Source organism: Pollicipes pollicipes, unplaced genomic scaffold (genome assembly GCF_011947565.3).
Source record: "Pollicipes pollicipes isolate AB1234 unplaced genomic scaffold, Ppol_2.1 Scaffold_7231;HRSCAF=8579_pilon_pilon_pilon, whole genome shotgun sequence".
Taxonomy (NCBI): Eukaryota; Metazoa; Arthropoda; class Thecostraca; order Pollicipedomorpha; family Pollicipedidae; genus Pollicipes; species Pollicipes pollicipes.
Window position 1 is genome coordinate 24,573,049 of NW_023597034.1, and position 25,443 is coordinate 24,598,491.

Sequence of the window (25,443 nt, forward strand, 5' to 3'; positions counted from 1 at the left end):
AGGGAAAAGGGCAAGACGAAGTAAGGCAGGTAAGGAAAGTGGGCAGACAGAAGAGACATAACCGGACTCCGCAAACAGCAGAGACAGTCCAAGCTCTAACGGCTCCACCGCAGCTCGGCGGACCGCTCGACAGTGGCGCTCCCTGCCCGGGCCGCGTCGGCGCGCCGCCCCCGGCGAGTCTCACCTCTCTCAGCGCCACCACGCCGATCAGGCGGCCGATGGCCGTCACGTACGCGTGGTTCAGGCCCAGCATGGAGAACAGCGAGTGCACCTTGAGCAGCGAGGTGCGCTCCACCAGCTGAAACGGCGCCGGGTCTGCCGGCGGCGCGGGACCGGCGTCAGCGGCGGCGTCCACGGCGCCCCACACCGGCGCACGCTGGGGACGGCTGACGGTTGCAGGGAAATGGAGCGCTGGTGGCGGTGGGGGACAGATTGGAGACCGCTAACGGTTGCAGGGGAGTGGAGCGCTGGTGCCGGTGGTGGACAGACTGGTGGTGGACGTACTGGAGACCGCTAACGGTCGCAGGAGAGGGGAGCTCTGGTGGCGGTGGTGGACAGACTGGAGACCGCTGCGGCGCTGCAGGGGAGTGGAGCGCTGGTGGCGGTGGTGGACAGACTGGAGACCGCTGGCGGCTGCAGGGGAGTGGAGCGCTGGTGGCGGTGGTGGACAGACTGGAGACCGCTGACGGCTGCAGGGGAGTGGAGCGCTGGTGGCGGTGGTGGACAGACTGGAGACCGCTGACGGTTGCAGGGGAGTGGAGCGCTGGTGGCGGTGGCGGACAGACTGGAGACCGCTAACGGTTGCAGGGGAGTGGAGTGCTGGTGGCGGTGGCGGACAGACTGGAGACCGCTGAGGACAGCAGGGAAGTGGAGCGCTGGTGGCGGTGGTGGACAGACTGGAGACCGCTCACGGTTGCAGGAGAGGGGAGCGGGTGGCGGTGGTGGACAGACTGGAGACCGCTCACGGTTGCAGGAGAGGGGAGCGCTGGTGGCGGTGGCAGACTGGAGACCGCTGACGGCTGCAGGGGGAGTGGAGCGCTGGTGGCGGTGGTGGACAGACTGGAGACCGCTGAGGACGCAGGGGAGTGGAGCCTGGTGGCGGTAGCGGACAGACTGGAGACCGCTGAGGACAGCAGGGGAGTGGGGCGTTGGTGGCGGTGGCGGACAGACTGGAGACCGCTGACGGCTGCAGGGGAGTGGAGCGCTGGTGGCGGTGGCGGACAGACTGGAGACCGCTAACGGTTGCAGGAGAGGGGAGCGCTGGTGGCGGTGGCGGACAGACTGGAGACCACTGAGGACAGCAGGGGAGTGGAGCGCTGGTGGCGGTGGTGGACAGGACTGGAGACCGCTCACGGTTGCAGGAGAGGGGAGCGCTGGTGGCGGTGGTGGACAGACTGGAGACCGCTAACGGTTGCAGGAGAGGGGAGAGCACTGGTGGCGGTGGAGGACGGACTGGAGACGGCCGATGGTGGTGGCCAAGATTCGGGACTGGTGCGTGGCGGACAGAGGCCAGACTGGTGACGACGTCGGGAGGAGACTGAAGACAGGGGGACGAGGACCACGAACTAAGGACTGGTGACGGCGGCAGGCAGAGCATGGTACTGGTGACAACGGGCGACGGGTAAGACTGGCAGCAATAGAGAACGGGAAATGGTGGTAATGGTGGGCAGAGACTGAGGGATTAAAGCTGCGCGTCTGCGAAATCAGAAGGATGGCACCTCCGGTGCCATACAGCCACGCACGCGGGTTCGATTCCCCGCGGTGTCCGTCCTTCCTGCCCAGGTGAGAGGCAGGTGACACAGCACGCCCTCCGCAGCTGAATACGTCAAAAGGCCGCAATGAAACGCACTGACAGCATTGTGGGCTTAATCAGGACTGAGTATTGGCATGCATGTTGGAAAAGTACAAAAGTTGCATTTAAAGTACACTCGTAGCCCGCAATTATCACCCTATATGCGTCTTATTTTCAGCGACTGATATTTTAAGTCGTACGCAGCACTTTTGAAAATTAGCATTCCATGATAGCCTCTCAGTTTACCGATTTTGCAGTCGTCAAAGTTCACTTCCTTGTCCAGTTCTTCCTCTTCCCACTTTTTCTGGTCTTCGTAAGACATGTCCATAACACGTGCAGTCGGCTGCGAATGAGACCGTCTTACATGTCAGTACAACAGCACAGGTCCCGCCTCCAACCAAACACACATTGCTCGTTGCTGGTGTGACCCATGTTCATCGCTGCTATGTACGAAAACGACCGTAACAAAATGATCTGACATCCGTGGCTCTGACACTTCACTACCGGCAGAAGAACGCTGTTCGGTTTTTTGTATGTGACCCCCACGACCCACAGCTGTGGCGTTGTTTTTCCTGGACTGGGCTGAGCCACACTGCTACAGGTGGTCAGCAGTTTTCCAGTCACAGCCACACATTTTGCAGTCACGGCCACGCACTGCGCCAACGAGGTGCACATAAGACAAGCTGGGACGCGCACGAACTCGGCGTGGTACAGTCGGCGCGCCCAGCCGGCCTGCACGGTCGTGGTGGGTTGCACTGTGTTGGTGTGACACACGCGCTGGCGATCTCTTCGCCACTGCGGACTACAAGGATGCGGGAAATACACGACCATGGTGAAAAGGCACGCTGCGTGCACGACAGTGCATACTTTTAAGAATGGCTGTATGCTTTGCAGCTTCAGAAAAACGTTCGATACTTTGCGTGAATAAAAAGCAACGGTTAGAGGAGAGATAACGTGCAGACAAGAAATCGGCATACATCCAGGTTTGCAAAAAAACAAACAGAGCACAAGGTGGCATACATTCGGAATAGATGGGACAAACAGATGCACCGAAACAAAATGGCATGCAAGACAGGGGTTCATACTTTCTGGCACCTCATGTCGAATAATAAAGTGAACCGTCCGCAGCAGCTGAAATCAGAGGAGTAGTACGCATAAGCAATTCCTAATATCCTGTTCCACGGGCACGATGCTTTATTAACGCATCTTGCGTGCGGACGCAGCTATATCTGAAGACATTTCTAAGGCCCTAGGACAGTCCTGTGGAACACTAATAATGTTGACGTTGAAATTTAAACTCTAAAGCAGCTTAACTAACGCTACAGAAACATACACAGCATAGAGCTGGACCGAATGACTATCTGCTCTTATAGCGTACATATGAAGGCACCGCGCAATATCTGTCCGTGTAGCCAACTACACGCAGCGTGTGGGTTTGCGCACTGGTTGAAAATAGCACACAGTTTCACCTCACTCAGCTTACCGCACAGCGTCGAGGTGGCTTACACACATAATCCCTCACTAATTGGCGGCGCTATAGAAAGAGCAGTGGCGACAGCGCGATGCCTGAGCGATAACGGCCTTGGCTTTGCACGTAGACGATCCAAGCTTGAACCCCGGTGCGCCGGTGGGCCATCATCACCGGCACCGCAGAACAGGGTGGGCGACAACGTGCGCCTGGCTATCGTCAAAAGTCATCGTGCGCGCTACGATACGCTACCACCTGTGCGCTGCTTGCACGGTTGTAAGCATCATAACGTGGTGCCTTCAGTACGTGTAAGCTGATGCATAGCCCCACGTGTGACACTGGGCGTGCCTGGTTACAAGCGTACGCGAGCGTTCAGTCACGCACGGGCTCGTCTGTGCCTCAGCGTCCGTGCGCCCGCGCCCGTGTACATACACTCGAGCGTATCTCCACCAGAGCCGACGTGTATTCGTCTGTGGGTGAGAACGCGTTGGAGAGCGAGGATGTGAAAGTGCTATGAGCGTGTGGTAAGCACACGTATCAGAAGTTGCATATAAATGGTAGTGTATATCGTTTGCACACCAGCTATGCCTTTTTGCATGCGTGGCTTACCAAGTAGCGGCATTGCAACCAGGGTGCTCACGCATCTCCAACGAGCGAGGATGGTTCTTCGCGCCAACGCGCAGGGTTGGTGACTAAACGGAGCGCCAGGGAACGCAGCCTTCAGCATTTCGACCGCCACAGGTTCGTTCACTCATTGTTGGTACCGGACATAGCTCATACATCACCGAAGTTCAAAATCGCATTAAAGATCGTCTGCCAACGAGTGATCAGACAACATCACGCGATAATTAAATCATCATGCAACGAAATTATAGCGTGTCGGCCCAGTTGTACGGGTGGTGGTGTCCCCCGTGCTCTTGCCAGGTAGGGCTGCGGGTGACTTACGGTTTACGGGCCGTATAATGCCGCCGCACGGCGGCCCTGGGCCTGGCCTAGATCTCATTGGCTGGTTGCTAGGTGACGTTTCATTTCAGTCGATCCAGATAACGCCACAAACCTAGGACTCGTATCTACCGCTGCTGGTCAACAAGTCGAGTTTCTTTCCCCAGACCAAGGACGCGGCACAAACCTCATATATTTTGCTCGCCGCAAAGGGCTATTGACCTACACAAAACGCGCTTTACCAATGGGCTTAACGCATCTCGTCCGCCCCATAAAAAGGTCCGCCCATTGGATTTGCTTGCATAAATCCTGACGTAATGAAGTTGTGTCCATCACAGCACTTAAATAGATTCAAGAGTGCACTTTTCTATTCAGGCGGGGTTCCAGTAACACAAACTTTAAGAGGGCAGCGAATCAAAGCCGGGAGAAACACGTTTTCGGTCTTCGGTTTTCGGATTATTTGTCACGTTCTCGGATTTCGAGGTAAGTTAAGCATTTTACTTTTTTCGACAAAAGGTTTGTCCCTTTCTCCTAAAAAAATTATTGTTCGACACTACCTCTACGTATGGACTCACTAAACTTGGGCATAGCCAACTACTCTACTAACCGCCGCGCAATGCGCCAGCGACTACCAACGGTTTCAAATGCGACGAGCCTGACATGTTCGTGAAGGCTCTCACCAGCGTGACGTGCTTCTGAGAAGAGAGCGACTTGTTGCTGTCGTCGCGTAAGCCGTTGGAGGCCCTCAGCTCGCGGGATCGCTGGAATACCCGGTCGAACGCCGCCCTCAGTCTGTTGGGGACGACGGAGAGCGGGTCACGACCCGACGAGTGACCTGAGCGTGCGGAGCACAGCAGCCGCCGACGACCGCGTCGTCCCACGGACGATACTACAGGGCTGGCACCACAGGAACTGGGCATGCTATGTGTCATACACAAGGACTGTAACACCGGCGGCACGCCAGGAATCGTCACAGCAGCGGTACCTCAGGGACCGACACACCGGCGGCACCGAAAAAACTATCACACCGTACCACCAGAGCCGCTACATCATCGCCACGCTATGAGCCATCACCTGATCGCTTTCACCACACGACGCAGACGTAACACCGCGCTGACCCGGCTCCTCTCGGCGGCGGCCCGGCGGCAGCTCTCACCTGCCGTCGCTGCCGCCGGTCACCGTCGCGTACGGCGTGTTGACCGGCGTGTGCGCCGGGCTGGACCGGCGCAGCGAGAACGAGCCCGTCTTCTTCAGGATGGGCTTCAGAGGTCGCGGCCGCGCGCGGGACGGCGACGCGCCCGAGCCGCCCGGCGACCGCTCCTGCGACAGACGGACGGCTGAGGACGGCCCACCGAGCGCGCCGCTCCGCACGGGGCTCGGGCACAGGCCGGTCAGGACGGTACTGGGCTGGCGTGGGCGAAAGGTCACCGACAGGGATTTGGAAAAGCCAAGAACGCGAGAAGGTGCGAGAGGATTTGAGACAAAAACCCAGCTGGCTACGACTGCGGACCGCTGAGAAGACGAGGAGTGCAGCATGACGTTGACAGTGCCTGGTAAGGAAATGTTAGCGCAGAACATCAACGCCGAACGGAATCTTTTGTATTTAAGAACACTGCGCTTTAAATATCGTGTTCAAACCAGCTTCATTAAAAACGGAGCTGTGCTGGCTCTCTCAGATATATGTTTGGAGTCAACGACAATGTATTTACCTCTTCCGAGTCGGTATCCACGCAGAAGGTGGTCCTGGGAGATGGCAGCAGAGAGTCCTGCTCCGGCTCCTGGTCCGACCCCGGCTCCTGTTCTGAAGCTGACCTCAAATCCGGTTCCGTCTTCGGCTCCGTCTTCGGCTCCGTCTTCGGCTCCGTCTTCGGCTCCGTCTTCGGCTCCAGCTTTGGCTCCGGCTCCGGCTCCGGCTCCGGTCGCTGGGGCGGCGCGGCGGGCGCCGGCGCTACATCGTCCGTCACCGGCGTGACGGCGAAGCGCGAGGGCCTGCGGGCCTGCGGATCGGCCGACGGCGGCGGCGGGTCGTCGCTCTCCAACACGCGCGCCCCCGACACGTCCAGCACATCCTCCCGCTCGTGCTCCGGCCGCTCGCGCTGCGCGGCGGGCAGCTCGGGCGCCAGCTCGGCGACGATTGAGGCGCGGTGCTCGAGCCGCGCCGCGTCCTCCTGCTCACCCTTGGCGAGCGCCACCAGCGCCTTCCAGTTATGGTTGTGCTTGGCCAGTCGGATCCTGCGACAGAGACGGTGATAAGCGGTTCCAGAGGGGATAGCGTGGGAACGGGTACTGACTTCGAACTGGGTCTCCGATAGCGCGTCTCACAAACTGGGCAGCTGCAAGAAACATGATGTAAAGCTCAGCTCCCGGCAGTGGCGGAGTCGTGATTTACTGGAAAGAATGAGAGCAACAAGAACCAGGGAGCCTTTTCAAGCTAGCATGGGCAATAGCCATTTCTGGTCATTTTCGTGCGGATAACGCCCATAGACCCAAAGCTAAATCTTCAGAAAGTGGTGGTACACAGATGATTCTCTCGTTCTTGGCCGAAACAGTTATCGCCTCAGTCCAACGGGGAGCTATCACTGATTTATCCCACCGACAGCCGTTGTTAAATTGATTCCATGGCTCAAACAGCTGCGTGGGTGCATCTACGTCCTAACAACAAACTGCGATTAGCGATAACCCGAGCCATTAGAGCAAAAACTCATGCGATAAAGTTCGTTGGCAGAAAAACTGCTCGATCGGTTTCGCAGCACCCAGCCGGGCGCCGTCCGCAGCCGTGCTGTCGGATCAGACAGGCTGTGGACAGAACCAGACTTCACAGGGCTGTGGCGGACACGCTATGGGACGGGGTCATGCAGAGTGACACGGTAGGGTCAAACGCAAAGCGTGCGGCGCCTGGTCTGCCATCCAAATCTGTACTGAACACCACCCCGGGGGCGACGCAGTGCTGCGGCAAGTACTGACTTTTGGGCGGCGCGCTGCCACTTGGCGACGACCTCGATGCGTCGATCCCTGCCGAGGTGAGTCTCCAGCTGAACCACCAGCTGCTTCCTCCGTATGCTGCCCAGCAGGATCATCGACTCTGCCGACGGAGGCTGCCGGTCAGGGAGAGAGACAGCCGGACAGCCAGACAGCACAGGCGGAAGTCACCGCCTCCACACGGCCTCTCCACCGACACCGCGTCCAAGCAAACTGTCCGCTGCCTGCACACCGTCTGCGCACTGTTTCCGCACAAATTGTCCACTGACGCCGTTTCCGCGGATTTTCTACTAACCGCTGTCGCACACACAGACCCCCTGTCGGTATTTCTGCCTGAGGCTGCTCAGTGAATGCCGCCGCCAGCCTGCTTCCAATGAACCGCAACAAATATAGTATATCAAGAGGCCCAAGGAAGATCTTCGACATCTTACCAATATCTAAAAGATGAAAGATCTCCGAAAGATAGATGACCTTTGGAAGCTGAAAGATCTTTGACAGATCATCACATTCCTCAGCATTGGATGCTTCAACACGGAGGAGGCAATTTGTAACCGACTCATAACATAAAAGTATCTTTTGAGCCGAATTTCCCGCAACTATCCACAAATCCCGCGAGGTCTTCCCCGCCGCGACCATCGTAGCAGATCCTCGACACCAAGCTCTGCCCGACCGCAACCAGCCAAGGGCTGTCTGACACTACCAAGTGATTCCTGACACAGCCTGACACTACCCGGCAGCAATCCGAGCCGCTGCCTCACCGGGCGCGTCCACCAGCGGCACGCTGGAGAGCTTCTTGGTCTGGCGCAGGATGTCGCGCAGCTGGCGGTACGTGATGCCGTGCCAGATGTACTTGACGTCCCGCACCATGATGTCCTCCACGTACACCGAGTACGCGTCTGGCGGATATCGCCGAGAGACGCTGCGTCAGCATCAAGAAGCGGGGAGGGAGAGCAGGGCGAGTGACAGGGGGCACCGCCGGGTGAGCTTGCGAGGAAGGGGGCAGTGAAGCAGAGACAGCGACATTGGGACGCCGCACCTCGTGACGCCACCGAGAATCCTTACAAGGGTGGTGGGTGGACGGGGGTAGCGACAGGACACATCGAGAACCTCACAAGGGTGGTGGGTAGACGGGGGGTAGCGACAGGACACATCGAGAACCTTAAAAGGGTGGTGGGTGGACGGGGGGTAGCGACAGGACACATCGAGAACCTTACAAGGGTAGTGGGTGGACGGGGGGGTAGCGACAGGACACATCGAGAACCTTACAAGGGTGGTGGGTGGACGGGGGGTAGCGACAGGATGCATCGAGAACCTCACAAGGGTGGTGGGTGGACGGGGGGGTAGCGACAGGACACACCGAGAACCTTACAAGGGTGGTGGGTGGACGGGGGGTAGCGACAGGACACATCGAGAATCCTCACAAGGGTGGTGGGTGGACGGGGGTAGCGACAGGACACATCGAGAACCTCACAAGGGTGGTGGGTGGACGGGGGGTAGCGACAGGACACACCGAGAACCTTACAAGGGTGGTGGGTGGACGGGGGGTAGCGACAGGATACATCGAGAACCTCACAAGGGTGGTGGGTGGACTGGGGGTAGCGACAGGACACACCACCGAGACATTGCGAGGCAATGGTTCGGTGGAGCAGGCACCATGCACCATGGGACACCATCAAGGGATGTCAGTCACCATCGAAAGACTCCAACGACTGGGAGAGGACATCAGTGGCAGCGAGAAGAGAAGCCTGTGTGACGGTACAGTTCAGCGATCGGGAAAGGAAGACGATGGCAGGACGGCACACGACGTACAGACAATGTTTGTCGTCACATCTGGAGCCGAGTTGTGTAAGCCACAAATGAATCACCGCATGAGCCCTGACCCAGTGCATGCTGTTCGTTCCAGCTATTTTTTCGTGGTTTTGGCACGAAAGTACGCGCGGGAAAAGCACGTATGCATGAAGTATGACGCGAGTGTTCGTAAAGAAATGTGCATGGGGTATAAAGTTCTTAGGGTAGAAGTGCGCACGCAGATGTTCGTACGCAAATGCTCGTATGGCATAAAGTACGTATGGAAAATGTTCGCGTAGACAAAAGTTCGCAAAGAAGTCGCGTCTATACAGCACGCACGTAATTGTTTGTAACCAATTATATGCGCGCAAGTGTTCGTAACGAATATAACTGGTTTTACCAACGGGTTTGACCAAAGAACTTTTGCAAAGGTTCGTGAGCAGCACGTACGTGGGAGCGGGGGTTCGTGGGTGTACACCCAATATCCGGGGAATGCTGAACATTAAGCCTATAGCGATACATTGAGAACATCGACCGCGGAATGCTGGATGGTATTTATATGATGGGTGTTTCGGAACAGATTGACCACCGGGGTACGAAATTGTGTACCGTCAGCTCTCAAATTTTGCCGAAAATCGGTTTCTGAGGACAGTCTAAGGAGAGTATATTCTAGGCACATTTGGCGTACAGTTTGAAAATGATGCTTTTGGACAATTCTGGGTTGGGTGCAAATACGGTCCCAATCCAAGACGGTGCATTGAAGCAAGTCCAACTGGTGCATCATTATCCCTGGACTTCAATTAACTTTAAATAAGCCACCGTACACCAAGTATCAATGGCGCGCCTACCCGCCGTCTGCCCAATCGAGCCGGCTCTCGTTGCGTCCGTCAGCTGGCGCCGGAGGCGCGATGGGGGGGGGGGGGGGGGGCGTAAGGAGGCGTCGAACAGAGCTGTCGTCAGGGTCATAGGCGGATCCTGGGGGGGAGGGGGCACGGGGCCATGGCCGCCCCAAAACTCTGAGAGTATGTTTTGGCCCCCAAATCATTCCCAGAACTTCATAAAAGTGTCGTCTACTTAATCTCTGTTATCGCCATTTGCAACAAACCCCATCTGACCGGTTGACTCCTGAAGGCAATATCTTATGTTACGAGCTTTGTAAACATGCATGCTGTATATTGAAAATTCAAAAGCATTTCAGTGCTTGAATGGTGTCCCTACTAGGTACTCGCGAGAGGCACCACGCGCTGGACCTCGGATCCCACACCAACCAGCTGGCAACGAACGGTTGCCCACCTCCCCCCAAAAATATCCAGGCTAGATCCGCCCCTGGTCAGGGTGAGGGATAAAGGGGAAGCACAACAAACTTAACGGGTGATCTACAGTGGACCTGGGGACCGCTGAGGGACGTCTCATTTCATGTCATGAAGAGGTGGACTAATCGTAATAGTTGACCTCGCGCACGCGGTTGTCGCTGTCCACCACCATCTTCTATACTGGATTTGGTGGCCTCCGAAGTGACACTTCATCCGCGGCCTGGCACAAAGGATCGATATGCCCATTTCAATGTACATTACACGTCTGCATGCGAAGTTTTGCGGACGCACTGTTGTGAAATGAACTTAATCCCTAACGAACATTTGCATCCAAACTGTGTGTGCTTAGATCAGATATCAAAACACAAACCTTTCATCACGTTATCGTGCCAAACGAACGTTATATTTGACCAACATTGGTGCCCGAACATTCGTGCACTAGCAGTTGCTCACGAACTTTTCTCATACGAACTATTGCTCTTACAAACATTCCCGTAGCGCATATTTTCCAAACGACCATTTTACCACACTATCTATATCTATACGCACTTTTTAATTCGCGAACTATTTGTCGTTACGAACCTTATGTCCTACTTCATCCTAACGAACATTATGCACACGACTTTTATCCTACAAGCAATTGTCAGAAGTACCTTTTCTGTGTGTACTACATTTCTATGTGCACTATCCACCACCTATTTCCTGTGTGCCGCAAGGTCGCGCTCATCATAAAGCGCAGATCGCAGACCGCTCTCGATTTTCCCGAGGATATCCTGTGTGCCCACATCGCTTGCCACCTTCTGCAAGAACGCACCTGTTTGGTATCTTAAAGCACGTGTCCAGCTTCAGCCAATCTCGCTTCCCAGTGAGGCGTGACTGAGTGCGCTGCTAACACTGCTATCAGCTGCAGCTGGTCGTGAGCTATAAAGACTTACTTGTTGACGTGACTATGTCCGGAAGGTACGGAAGCTTCTTAATCTGGATTATGCTGTCATATATGGAGGGCTGTAGTAGTTGGGATATCGCGTTTGCAATCAACACAGCAATCTGCAAGGCAAGGTTTGATGAAATCAAAGTACTTGAATGAGTGCTATCGAGTTGTGAGCATGAAATACCATGGACGAAATACGTGCGATTTCAAACAGATAATACGCGATAACAATTGGCAGTGCCTCCCAAAAGATGTAGGCTATGCTCGCGCGCAAAATAGCTACGCTTTTGACAGCTTTCCCACAGCAGGGCAGCCTCTCACCAGTGCGCTGCTTCTTTCGAAGTTAAACGGAGCCCCCTAAACGGAGCCCCGCCCCGCGAGGCCGATGTTACCGCCCGTCTAGACGCATGAGGCGCAGCAGCCTTCCCATACGGGATATAAATCCCAACGCCGCCGAGCTACAGTCCGGAATAGCCCGGCCCACAGCCGTCCCCCCCCCCCTCCCCCACTCCCCCTCCCCCACCCACCCACCATGACGGGAAGGATGTGGGTGATCTGGCCGGTCAGCTCGAACACTATGACAGACGTGGAGATGGTGTTTGTGACTGAGCCTGCCAGAGCGGCTGCGCCCACGATCGCGTAGCCCCCTGCAACAGGCGCGCACAGCGTCTCGGTAGGTCGCGAGCCAGGATTGGCTCCGTCCGGTGACCATAACGCGGAAGACTGACGAGAATCCAGAGAACAGAACACATGCGTTCTCAAAGTTTCTCAAAGCTACCAGAAGCAACATCATTCGCCTTGGTACGAGTCGTACGCTTCGATTCTGTTACTGCGTCTTTGAGTTGTTACTGGGGCCATATATAACCATAAGCCAGATGTAAGCATTAACAAAATAAAGCTCGTGGCAAGTACAATTCATGCCATGGCTAGCAGGGCTTACAGCACAGGTGTGGGCGTCCTGACCTCTGACTCCGACTCTGGCTCTGACACCGATTGACACAGAATCTTCCCATAACACTCTGACTCTAACTCTTCCCCGACTATGATTCTGGCTTTTTCCAATCTTTGATTCTGACTCATCTCCTGACTCTGATTCTAACTTCCCCTAACTAATTCTTAATTTCCCTCTGACTCTGACTCTGACTCTGACTCTGACTGTGGCTCTGGGTCTGGTACTGACCTGGCATGATGGGTGATATGTGGCCGCCGTAGCGGACCCCCTGGGGGAACCAGATGGCCATCAGCTCGCCCACCAGCCGGCCGAAGGCGGCGCCCATCTTGAACACGGGGATGAAGGTGCCGGCCGGCACGGGCAGCGTGGACGCCACCACCGCCATACACATCTGTCCACCAGCCCACTGGGTTAGTGGGGAGTCGGGAGCATCAGTCCACACGTCCAGTGGGCCAGTACAAACGCAACACCGCAGTGCACATCTGTCCATGTCTCCATCGGTTCAGTGTGGACGCCAGCGCCGCCGTACGCCTGTCCACCACTGTCCACGGAACGGAGGGTGCAGTCTGGATACCACCAACTTCACACACCATCCACGTGTTTGCCAGGTCAAGAGTGAAGTGTGGACGGCGAAACCCTCAACGCATTCTGTTAGCACGTTCAACCAGAGTCGGGGGTACAGTGGTCTCGACCGCCGACATCCTCACCTAGGGACACCTCCGCCGGGCCACGGGTACAGGGTGGAAGCCAACACCGCCAGACACATGTCCATACACGCCCATTGGGTCAGATGAGTGGACACCACCGCCACGCGGTGGTGTTTGACTAGAGTTTTGACTAGACGCATTTGACTAGAGTTCACCTGAGCATCACTACCATCGGTATGGCGTTGCATGAAAAGAGGCACTCTAAAAATATACATCTGGCAACTTCGCACAAGGCTATGTTATATCTACATCTCATATTATTCTGAACGTCAACGAGGGCGATACCGATAACGTAGTGGTTGAGCTGCGCGTCCAGGAAACTAGAGGTGAAAAACAGACACTTACGGTAACCCCTATGAAGATGCAGAGGTTGACGTAGAAGTTTGTGTACGGGTTCGTCCAGTGGTCCACTATTTCTGCTTCGTCTACATTAAGTTCGGGTGATGACCAAGTAAAGTTGGAGAAGAGATCTAGAACCTACGGATGAGACGCCCCGGCGAGTTATCATACAGTTCACAGCTAATCAGGCCATCAAAGCAAATGGTTGTTATCATATTAACGAAAACAGGCTTCCTGGATGACCATAGCATGCACGACTTGTCGGCTGCACTATTCCTTAATGAAATCTGCATCTACATCATGCACCAGACTCGCGCGCTTGTGCTCCTACCAACACCAGCATCGACAAAGTCGGTGCAGGCGAAGTGTCAGTGGAACCAATTATCGCAACTCAACGCACTTGTATTTATTATATATTATTGGTATAAATGCATATATATATATATATATATATATATATATATATATTGCATTTTTCATGCTAGTACTCAGTTAGGTTTGGCAAAAACAAGCATAAGTGGCTAGTTGTTGTCCTACCTGGTCATGAGTGGTTTGGTCTGCGGCTAGAAACTGTCCCAGACCCAAGGGGAACGTCGCAGATGACACCATCAGTGCAATGAAGAACGGATACAGAAACCGGCTGCAACGCAGAGAAGAGGCACGTACTGAGGCGACCGTCGCACAGCAGAAAACGGTATGTCGGCGACAGACGTGAGGCAGAGCGTGCGTCGGACAAACGTTCTGCCAGGAATGCCATTCTTGGGAAAGTGATAAAGCCTCACAATTGCGTACTAACATGCATTGGTCACACAGTGTAGCCCAAGTTAGCTGCGCGCCGAGCCGGGTGACTAGATCACCGGGGGGGGGGGGGGGGGGGGGGGATAACTGCAAATAATCTTACTGTGATGCTGCAGATTGCATGTGCTGGCGGCTTTGAGATGGGACGCTTTCCCGACCGAAGCGAAATCCTCCCTACCACTGCTGGTGGTGCGCTAAATTGTACACTCGTGCTACTCACTACTCAACGAAATCGCCCCATTGGATTGGGATAGAATATCACTGATTATGCCACATGCGATAAGTAGGCCCAATGTAACGGCACTCGCCTGTCTGTATGTCGTTAAACAAGTCGATTATGTCAAAATAACAGTGCTTACCAACAGACTGATCGATCGGGAGCATGTAATGTTGGGACAAGGACTGCCGGGCCCGATTAATGCTGTTCCCCACAGGGTTAGCGATATTACGCTAGCATTCACGGAGTAAGCACATTTTCTGGGACCAGGACTGAAAGTGTATAATAGTCATCACGATCACTGCTGCACAAGCGTAAGACACTGCGGCAAAACATCTGTATTGCCACCACCAAAGGGCCGGCAGAAACATGACCGAAATATCGCTCGTTCGTCTCGATAAACAGACCCTAAGATCTGCTGGAGAACGGCCGTAACGCGCGCTGAAGTCCGCACGCCCCGTTGTTTGTTTACACAAGTTAGCCACTACACTTTGGCTTGGACGCTTGCTTACGCTGCTGACGAGTTACGAAGCCAGCTCACGTCACGTCTTATCGCCGAATGAGCCCACGAACCCCACTTATGGTAGTTATCTGGAGATTCGGCGCGCACGTCCGATGCGAGAACTGGTAAAGACGCGGTACGATCTACTTACTTTTGTCGCAGGAAGCTCTTCATGCAGGTGTTGTGCCGCATGAAGACCACGTATCGCCGGTGAACCCACACATAAAACGCTCCGGCAAAGCCAGCCACGGCACTGTAGGCAGACAGTGTTTCAATAAATGTCTCTGCTTAGCGAAAATCTGTTGGTGAGAGCACCAATGCCAGTGAGACCATTTCATTTTTTTCATACGGGTCCTAGTATAAAATATCCGTCGGATACGCTTGCACTCAACGTCTGTCATTTGTTGCATACTTACCCGATAAGCGCAAACACGAACAGCTCTTGCGGATCAAATGGAAAGTCCACCTTGAAGTCCGTTTTGAATAGAGCTGTTATCGTCTCTGGAAGCGGCATCGCATGGTAAACACTCCCGCAGGTAACGGGGGATACAAGGTGGTAACGGAGAATCATCTCACAGAATGTTCACTATGAAATAAATATCAGTCTCCCTTCAAAGCACGATTTGCCCCTGCCATAAGTTCTATTAAGTGTGATGATGTTCACTTGGCGCACGCAACGACAGAAGAAACACGAAGATCTCAACATTGAAGCGCAATGTACTCACAGACGGGCTAAATGACCGATGGTCGGAAAAGTCTCAGAACGTAGCGTAAGTCAGTAAAGTAGTGCAATTTGCCGTGTTAAGGATGATGACTTTACACTCGTCGGACCAAGTTGTTCTACTGCGGTGTCCAGAGGCGCACAGAGCGCGGGCCAGCACAACTCACATCACAAACTGTGCCAACGAGTCGATGCAGCTACCACACGCTTCGAGGGCAAGCCTGCTACCGGGAGAACCACACCAACACCAGGCTGGCCGCAGGCGCACGCGATCTGAGGAGAGGCCCGGAGAGCGCCGCCCCGGAGCGGCAGCTGTGCGCGCCTCCGGTGTGACCCCGGCCGGCCGGTGCCTACCTTCGTCCTGGAACCAGACGGAGAGGAGCCGGAACACCATGGCGCCGCACACGGCCGCGAAGAAGCCGCGCCAGTAGTTGCGCACGGCGAAGTACACCGACGTCACCTCGATGCTGAACAGCACGCCTGGCGGCGGTCCGGGGCACAGCCGGTGAGAGGCGAGGCGTCGCGGAAGACTGGCCACTGGCGGTGTGGCCAAGGGTGCTTTTTTGTGTTTTTGGAAGCGCAGGCCATACAACACACCAACACTTTTCCATGCAGTGACGCATACAGGGGAAGACTGTAAGCATTCGGGATTGCTGTGCAACCCTTTCTTATTTTAAAGAAAGCGTTGTCTTCAGTGTATCGAATAAGGCGATGCGAGTATTAATGCAGCAGAAGCCTGTCCAAGCGGGCTCGTGGCCTTACACAGGGTCGCGACAGCCGGCCCGCGCTCAGTAAACATTTACATGATGACGCCGATGACACAATCGACAGCACACCAGCCCCAGGCGCGGTTGTCTGCCAGATATTAGACGGCTGGGTTCAAGGGACGCGCGCGACGTTTTTACGCCTCTAGTACGGAGGGCTGAGATACTACAGAAGTGCAGCCAGACACAATAAGTCTACGGGTCGCTGGTTCGCTGGTTCATTTGATCATGCACAAAGAGGTGCTACTCCACAAAGAGGGTAGGTCGGAGAACAGGCAAATATTACCGCTCATAGGAGCATATCCGTGAAATGAAGGCAGAACATCTACGTAAAGACTATTATTTGAGGCTACTTGCTTGCCTACTTGCTAATATATGAGGGCTAATTGCTTGCCGTATGGGCTAATATGTCAGTTCATTCAACAATGCCGGAGAAACAGAAAACATCAGAACCGTAGCTGAAGCAGTGTTTGCCTTGTCTAGAACGTGTCCATCTTCACTGTTGGTGTGAAAGACAGTACCTCTGACATGTTGCTATCATCGGGACGGTCCCAGACAATAACTGATGCCTCTAGTAATCATAACTCCGGTCAATAATACGAACAAAACAAAAGAGTGTTTTACGATATTATTACGAGCTAATTAGCATTTTCGAGGTGGTCCACAGGTACCAGCAATAAGCACTTGCAAGAGAGGCCCAGCCATTTTTTAAGTATCCAGCCATTCACATAATATACAACCGACATAAATTTGTGTTAACTGCATCGATGAACGGATCATTAGTTCTGAAGATTGGTTCTAAAGTTTATGCAGGGCTATCTAGCGTTCAAAATGAATGCCGAAACGTGAGCGCGGCTCTCATCAAAGCTCCGTCAAGCGTCTTATCTCCGCCTAGTGAACCCACCGACACCCGGGCAGTTGACGTCTCACCTCCGTCTAGTCAACACACCGACACGCGGGCGGTGGGTGTCTGACGTGCATCTGGTTACCGCACCACCACCGCGGCCCGAGCGGTGGGCGTCTCATCTCTGTCTACGCGGACCATCGATACCCGGGCGGAGGGTGTCTTATCTCAGTCTAGCTAACCCACCAACACCCGGGCGGGGGGTGTCTCACCTCCGTCTAGCTAACCCACCAACACCCGGGCGGTGGGCGTCTCACCCTTTTTAGTTAGCCCACTGACACTCGGGCGGCGGGCGTCTCACCCCCGTCTAGTTAACCCACCAACACCCGGGAGGTGGGCGTCTCACCCCTTTTAATTAGCCCACTGACACTCGGGCGGTGGGCGTCTCACCTCAGTCTAGTTAACCCTAGTTTTCTAGTTTTAGTTAGCCCACTGACACTCGGGCGGCGGGCATCTCACCTCCGATGGGCGCCGCGAAGCTGCAGGCCACGCCCACAGCGCAGGCCGCCGCCAGCATTTCACTGTTGCGACTCTCGTTCTCGTAGATGCCCTTGAAGGACGTGACTAGCCTCGTCAGCAGGGTCGCCACGATACTGGCGATGTGGACGAACGGGCCCTACGGGAGGTGGAGTGGCTCACTCAACCCCGGAGTGGCGCTAGCGTCACCTCCACAGCACGCACGTACAGACCGAGCTCGGATCGATCAGCCAAAGGCAGGTTAAGACAGCTGCTGACTGAAAGAGGATGGAAGGGCATGTCTCTTTGTGAGAAAACGTGCTTACGTGTCTTGGAAATGCAATACGCAGTACGGGTACAATGCCTGGACGTCTGTGTTAATATTAGGACAACAGAGCTAATGTGAGGACAAGGGCGGTTATGGAACAGAACCTGAATTCATGTACATGCTTTTTTACTCCAGGCTTTTAAATACTCCTAAAAAAATGAATACTTATTCCCGGCTAGTGACTAATTCTACAGTGTCAACCACTTGACTCCATCATCAATTGAGACCAAACAACGTACTCTGCATAACTAGCGGTATAACGTAAAGGCAAATTATAAAGGCTGGTCTAGTCCAATATATAACAGTGATACGAAAGTAAACACTTATTTTACAGGTTACAATGTAAATATCTGCTATTCGTGCTGGGCTCTTAGAGATGTTTAGCAAATTCTCAACTGATTCTTTGCGGAGCATGTGGTGACATCATGGTGTAGGTAACAACTTTTTTCTTGCGAATGAGGCCATTTCCAGAGAAATACTGCTCCCATTGGCGGTCTACCAACCTGACTTTCTGTCTCTCGAAGTAACTCACTATTTAAGGGAAAACCTCACACAGTCGCTTTAATGCCACTCTATGGCAATGTTTATGAACCCATCGTTGTCTTTAGAAAGAAAAATGAGCCATCAAACGGGTCCTCAATTCTGAGAAACACGAACGCGACCGAAAATGGAAAACATCAGCAAACATCGCTGCCGCGTGGGATCCTGGTGTCTGCACTAGCGAATGTTCGAGGAAGAGGGGGGGGGGGGGGACGCGGCCACAGCCACCAGCGACCTCACCTCCTTGCCGAGGGGCATGCCGGAGCCGAGGCAGGCCGTGAGGCCGACCACCTTGGCCACCAGGGTGCGGAAAGTCAGGTACTCATCCAGCGGCACGCCGCGAAGGATCGTCTTCATCTCGGGGATGCCGGAGCCTGCGGGCCGCGCGGACCGGCGCCCAGTCGGTGTTAGCACAGCGCGGGGTAGGGCCACAACGGCGCCCAGTCGGTGTCAACACGCGCGAGGTAGGGCCACAACGGCAGTCAGGCGGTGTCAGCACAGCGCGGGGTAGGGCCACAACGGCGTCCAGTCGGTGTCAGCATAGCGCGGGGTAGGGCCACAACGGCGCCCAGTCGGTGTCAGCACGCGCGAGGTAGGGCCACAACGGCGCCCAGTCGGTGTCAACACGCGCGAGGTAGGGCCACAACGGCGCCCAGTCGGTGTCAGCACAGCGCGGGGTAGGGCCACAACGGCAGCCAGTCGGTTGTCAACACAGCGCGGGGTAGGGCCACAACGGCGCCCAGTCGGTGTCAACACAGCGCGGGGTAGGGCCACAACGGCGCCCAGTCGGTGTCAACACAGCGCGGGGTAGGGCCACAACGGCGCCCAGTCGGTGTCAGCACAGCGCGGGGTAGGGCCACAACGGCAGCCAGGCGGTGTCAGCACAGCGCGGGGTAGGGCCACAACGGCAGCCAGGCGGTGTCAGTGCAGCCGCCGGCCAAACTGGGGTACCACGCCAGGCGGGTACCGGACGGAAGGCGGTAATGACACCGCACTCCGAGATGGCTTGGGAACAGACGGCTTCTAGCGTTGCTGGTACGTGGATATCTGTGCAGCTGTGTACCCAGGAGCCTTCCGTAGCGATCAAACCCAATGCCTAAGATCACAACGTGCTAACACCATGACACAGACGACCACAGTCGGTGGTAAACAAGTCAGCGCTGTGTTACTAACCAGGGCACATTGGTGCTGGACCTAATACCACAATTCACACCAGGCGTGTCCGCGGTTTGTAGGATACAAGCCATCGCTTGACCTTTGGATCACCAGATCATGAGGAGTTCTCAACCAATAAACGAGAGCACCGAAAGCGGTGCGAACAAGCCTATGTAGTGACGGTGACCACCTCAAACCAACTGAGTCCTCGTCCACGGATGCACAGTCACAACAAGCCGCCACGCTGTCTCAGTTCCAGGAGCTGCCCCTTGCTCCCCCCCCCCACACCCCCTGGCTGGCCGTACCGGGCACGGCCAGCCGGCAACGGCCAGCCGGCGCGGCCCGTGGCCCGCTGCCTCACCGACAGCAGACTTGGAGACGATGTGCACGAAGCCGGCCGAGAACAGGATGAGCGCGATGGGCAGCGAGACCCACGAGATGTACTGCAGCACCGGATGTGTGGTGAGGTCTCGGTACAGCCAGATGCGCGCTGGAACGGACGCCACGCTCGGGTCACACCCGGCCTCGCCGCGGCGGGGCCGGCCGCAGCCAACCGACGAGCACCGTCGTCATAGCTGGACCGTGCGGCGCCCCGCAGCCTCGGCACGCTCGGCGTCAGCACATTCCTGCCCGAGCCGCGCCACCATGAGCTTCTCGTGAGGAATATGGTTTAAATTGCCGCGTTGGTCTTTCCGTGCTAAGAAAATCTGTACGCCAATACCCTGACCGTTCCACGAACGTGGCACGGGCGCTGGATGCCGATTCCGATCAGCATGCCGTGACGGCGGCGGCGCAACGCGTCAGAGTTCGTTTGCTGGGTAATGGCATGCTGCACGCTCACTGAAAAGTCAACTTTATCTGAAATGGAGCTTTACAAACTTACTGAGAAACCGGCAGCACGAAGCGGTGTTGCACAAGAGACGCGCCCGAACACTGTTGCTCACGTAAGTCAGGCTGTTCGCATTTTACTGGAGCCTTATTAGCACGTGAGCAGGGCATGCCGCCGTGCAGTTGGTAAATGCATTTGCTGTCAGTGAAAACATGTACTGTAAGCATAGATACGAAGCAAAACAAGAAGGCAGCTGTCCTGCGTGGTTCGGCTTTAGTCAAAGTTTGTGTATGCTCGATGGCGTTGCACGTGGAAAAATATGCCAAAAATGCGCTGCCGCATATTGAAAGCGGCCCGCACTCGACCGAGCTCCAGCAGTAAGTGAAAATGCATGTCAGTGCCTCAAGGTTAGCAGCAGAATGTAGCCATAGAAATGCACAAGCCGAGGCTTATTCATGGGAGTCAGTGAGGTGTCATGAGGGGTTTCTGAGCTGAGGGCAGTCTTCAACTTGCGCATGTCAACTTACTGTAAGTTTGACGGACGCCGCAGGAAAACACAGAGCCTGCTGCTTTCACTTGGAGATACGATTTAAAGTCACGTTCTTATGCACACATTTAACTTGCCTCATTCAGATCCAAATGTTGTTGCCGCCGCATCAAAGCTGTTCAAATGAAGGGAGATATTTGGCTCTTTTAGTGATGCACCCGGACCTGATGGACACCTTATGTATCGCCATGTGAAGCTTGAATTTCTAAGGCAAACAATGTCCTGGGCGATTAATTTTGTTTCGCATTCCGTTGTTGAACAGTTAAGAGACCGAACACGAACTGCCGCGGCGCGAACAAGCAAACTTGCAATGAACACTGCAATGTTTGGCTTCCTTGTACTTCGAAGCGTACCTGAAAATGTAACTTTGTGGTATGTGGCAGCACGTCGCATCGGCTGCGCTCCAGTGTTATCCGCGGGCGGCCCGTACCGATGCTGTACTCGCACGCCAGGCACGCACTCTCACATGGAGACAATGCTCCATTTCAATCACACCCAGCGCGACGGTCGCGACGGCGCCAGTCCTAACGGCATGCCCCGCTGCACTGGCAGCCTAAATTGACACGCCAAACGTAAATAACGTCACTTTCAAGTCAGACAATCGATGACCGATCAGGCAGTGCGGTTGGCAACATAACGGTCAATAGAAACCAGGTGCAAAACCCAAGCTGTGATGGGACAACGATGCCACGCCATAGTCTGGTCAGCTCAAGTCCAAATAAACACCAACCGCATGGGGTGTGCTGCATGTTCAACGTAAAGCTTAATTGCAGGACACCTGTTTTATGATCTTTTTATGTCCTAATTTCAAGCCTCGGCTTGGCGGGTTTTGCGGCGGATTTCCACCCGTCATAGCTTTCCCATTTAGATTGGGCGCTGGGATTAACATTGGAATGGTGTCTGGAGCGGCTGATACTAATGGCATAAGCGCAGCAGGTAAGGGGGCAGGTGTGTTGTATTGCTTAAGTTACTTGTAATTTCCAGCCTCAAGTTGTCTTTAGTCTGGATACAAACGAGAGACTATTTTGTCTCGAGTATCACACTGAATCTGGCAGTTCATCGAACTTTCATTTAACATCAAACGTGTGGTTCCGGCAAAATCAAAGTTTTTTTGGTTGAAAATAGTCCACAGGACGGCTCCATAAGTGGTTGAGATGCGGATTCGTGACGTTGCAGTGTGCTCCTTGGCGACATATTGGGCACTGTGTTCGATATTCGAATTGACGTTTCCAAAACACATTCGAAACCTCGCGAGGTTTCGAAACCTTCGAGCAGCGCGAGAATGTGCGCTGCTCGAAATCAAGCAGCGTATATTCAGCCGCGATGAGCAACGTTTGAACCCTTTCAGTGCGTAGACCAGCTGAACCTGAGTTAGCCTTGCAAGTTTGCAGCCTGGGCACCGTTTTTTACAATTAATTAACGGATGTGATATTTGGCCAGCCGCTTTTCTCAACAATCTAATTATATCCAGAGCACCTGACGCGTGACTTTTACTCAGCGGCTGGCAGCTGACTTCAGTGATTCAGGCCGTCTATATCATTACAACGTTTCGATGTTAGAAAATTTGGATCCTTCGTAAGTGGATCATCACTTGCATATGTACACTGCGCACCCACACTACGGTGAGGGGATCGCGTCATAACAGGGCTCGAGGAGTTATAACGGTCCGGTGACCTGTCCATAGGTCTGCCGTACGTAGCGCTTGTGTTTGGCAGACCCACAGTAACGCCTGCAGTTACGCCTGGGACACCATCGGGATTTATCAACACCTGCATCCATAAAGCGTTAACACGGCGCGCCTTGACTCCTGACATTCCGGCCGTAGTCATGATTGTCGTCTCCTGATGTAAGCCATTTTGACATGTAGTCTCAACGCGCTACACAGCACACGTAACCAGTGTGCGCCTGACGACAGCACCTGCGGCCAGCAGTAAGGGTTGGAGTGAGCTGCCTCTGCCTCTGCCTCTGCCTCTGCCTCTGCCTCTGCCTCTGCCTCTGCCTCTGCCTCTGCCTCTGCCTCTGCCTCTGCCTCTGCCTCTGCCTCTGCCTCTGCCTCTGCCTCTGCCTCTGCCTCTGCCTCTGCCTCTGCCTCTGCCTCTGCCTCTGCCTCTGCCTCTGCCTCTGCCTCTGCCTCTGCTCTGCCTCTGCCTCTGCCTCTGCCTCTGCCTCTGCCTCTGCCTCTGCCTCTGCCTCTGCCTCTGCCTCTGCCTCTGCCTCTGCCTCTGCCTCTGCCTCTGCCTCTGCCTCTGCCTCTGCCTCTGCCTCTGCCTCTGCCTCTGCCTCTGCCTCTGCCTCTGCCTCTGCCTCTGCCTCTGCCTCTGCCTCTGCCTCTGCCTCTGCCTCTGCCTCTGCCTCTGCCTCTGCCTCTGCCTCTGCCTCTGCCTCTGCCTCTGCCTCTGCCTCTGCCTCTGCCTCTGCCTCTGCCTCTGCCTCTCCTCTCTCTCTCTCTCTCTCTCTCCTCTCTCTCTCTCTCTCTCTCTCTCTCTCTCTCTCTCTCTCTCTCTCTCTCTCTCTCTCTCGGAGCGTCTCATCCAAGCTTCTCCCGAGGGCAAAGATCCTGTTGTTTTCCACCCACACGTAAACCGACTGATTTTCCAGCTACACTCTTGCATGTACACCGCAACCCGCATCTGTGGGCGGCGTCGACACGAGAAAAACACAGCTGGAGAAGGGATGAAGGCTTGATGGACTTTCGTAAATTAGCAACATTTGCGCTGGGCAATTCATAAGCTCGGCCTCAGTCGAGCAGGCTTGTTACACGCTACCACACGAAATATGACTAGTCAGTTTCTGAGTTGCGCTTACTGGACTTAGCCAGCGATGATGAACATGTGGGAGGACTTGTGGAAGGGCATAGTTTTGGCATAGTTTTGGCATAGTTTTGGCCGCGACGCCGTCACCCAGAAGCCTCATCATCCCCCTTACTCATGTAGTGTGAGTGCCAGTAAGCTATTTTAGAGGTCACACCCATCGTGATGCACTCAATAGCAAATGACCAGGAAGGGGGGGGGGGGGGGAAGGCAGCAGGCTACAAGCTAAGTTTGACAAAATTTAACATACGCTCGGGTGGGGATCAAATTGCCCCTCCAGAGGTTTTTCCAGAATGGTTTCCGAACGGCGCGGCATAGCCGCGACAAATTTTGCATAGCTGTAAACAATTGAATAGCGGATCGTTTGACATAACCAATTTAGAAGTACCTTGTAAGGTCGCTGACCTAGGGCAGGTCAAAGTCAGGTCATGGTTTCAGCGAAGACAATTTCTAGGGAATCGTTCAATCTGAGGCAACAACGGAGTGTTTGACGAGGCCATACATCTCTGAGATACTTTTTTCAGGCAACACCACAGTTGAATGAGCAAATTACGTTGACCTAAGATCAGCTATGAAGGTCAGACTAAGGTCAAAACCAACCTGATTTATTACTCCAAGGCTTGCTGTATGGGATAGTTTGTGGTGCTCATTCCAAATTTATTGACAGCAGGAACCGCATTTTACATCTTCCATTGACTTCTTAGAGGTCAGAACAGGCCATTGACCTAACATGACCTGGGTCGACATTTTGTCTTAGGAACATACTGCCTGGCGTAATCTTTGTCGCCTATTTAAATGCAAAGCTCAGAGCAGTCTTGTATGATTTCGGTCACCATGACCTTCAAAAGGTCAATCAAGGTCACTGACCTCAAATTGGATTAGGAACTTTTGCTTAGACACAGTTGCCTAGGTTCGGGGAGCACTTTGGAGACCAACCTGGAATTTGACTTTGTTTGACCTTATTTGACCTAAAGGTCAAGACCTATGAAACTCAATCTTTGATCTAAGTGAGTTCACGTACAGGTCAAGATACCCTGTGAATTTTGCGTTTCTAGCTTTCTTAGTTCTCGAGATCTCGGAGTGTCAAATTGACTCCCCACCCGAGCGAAGGGTGTCTAACCGGACAATCGGTCGCGTGCTCACATTAACAGGCGACGTACAGAAATAAAGTAAAAAGTACATGCTCTAATTTTCATATGAAGCACCATCACTGCCAATGGTAATACAGGCCTTAGTAAAAACACGCATACAAACTGCACGGCAAGGTCATCTGCGAGAAGCGTACGTCTGTTTCCAACCAATCATCACAAGCATAATGTTTTGCGTAATCATAGGGCAAAGTCCGCAGATATCAACGCATGCCCAACAAAAGACTTACCTTTATTGCACATGGCGATTCCGTAGTCCATGACAAAGCTGATTAACGCCATCAAGACCCCTAGCACAGTCAAGAACACCCAGTCTTCACCAATCCTCGCAAATGTCTTCTTCCACACAAACCCGAACACTTTGCCCACACGCCGTGTCCACTTTCCGCGATACCGGTGCAACTCCTGGCGTCGCAGTTTCTCGTCCAGCTTTCTCTTCTTGTCGATCTCTTTCAGACGCTTCGACTCTGTCTTGGCGAACTCCCCGAGATCCTTGGAATAGCGACCATACAT

At 54.3% G+C, this 25,443-nt stretch overlaps 1 protein-coding gene across 1 annotated transcript in view; it reads right to left on the reverse strand.

Moving 5' to 3' along the window:
* The window catches only part of LOC119109882 (chloride channel protein 2), a 26,277-nt gene extending 834 nt beyond the window's left edge, over positions 1–25,443 (reverse strand). Inside the window, exons 1-21 of the mRNA XM_037233633.1 lie at positions 25,161–25,443; positions 19,958–20,086; positions 18,682–18,815; positions 17,577–17,733; positions 15,804–15,929; positions 15,145–15,229; positions 14,880–14,981; positions 13,749–13,851; positions 13,218–13,349; positions 12,394–12,556; positions 11,745–11,860; positions 11,218–11,329; positions 7,940–8,077; positions 7,167–7,284; positions 6,335–6,434; positions 6,155–6,298; positions 5,912–6,115; positions 5,359–5,522; positions 4,883–4,994; positions 2,039–2,135; positions 147–315 (exon numbers count right to left, since the gene is read on the reverse strand). Coding sequence (XP_037089528.1) covers positions 147–315; positions 2,039–2,135; positions 4,883–4,994; positions 5,359–5,522; positions 5,912–6,115; positions 6,155–6,298; positions 6,335–6,434; positions 7,167–7,284; positions 7,940–8,077; positions 11,218–11,329; positions 11,745–11,860; positions 12,394–12,556; positions 13,218–13,349; positions 13,749–13,851; positions 14,880–14,981; positions 15,145–15,229; positions 15,804–15,929; positions 17,577–17,733; positions 18,682–18,815; positions 19,958–20,086; positions 25,161–25,443 — 2,888 coding nt within the window. The remainder of the gene's footprint in view (positions 1–146; positions 316–2,038; positions 2,136–4,882; positions 4,995–5,358; positions 5,523–5,911; positions 6,116–6,154; positions 6,299–6,334; positions 6,435–7,166; positions 7,285–7,939; positions 8,078–11,217; positions 11,330–11,744; positions 11,861–12,393; positions 12,557–13,217; positions 13,350–13,748; positions 13,852–14,879; positions 14,982–15,144; positions 15,230–15,803; positions 15,930–17,576; positions 17,734–18,681; positions 18,816–19,957; positions 20,087–25,160) is intronic.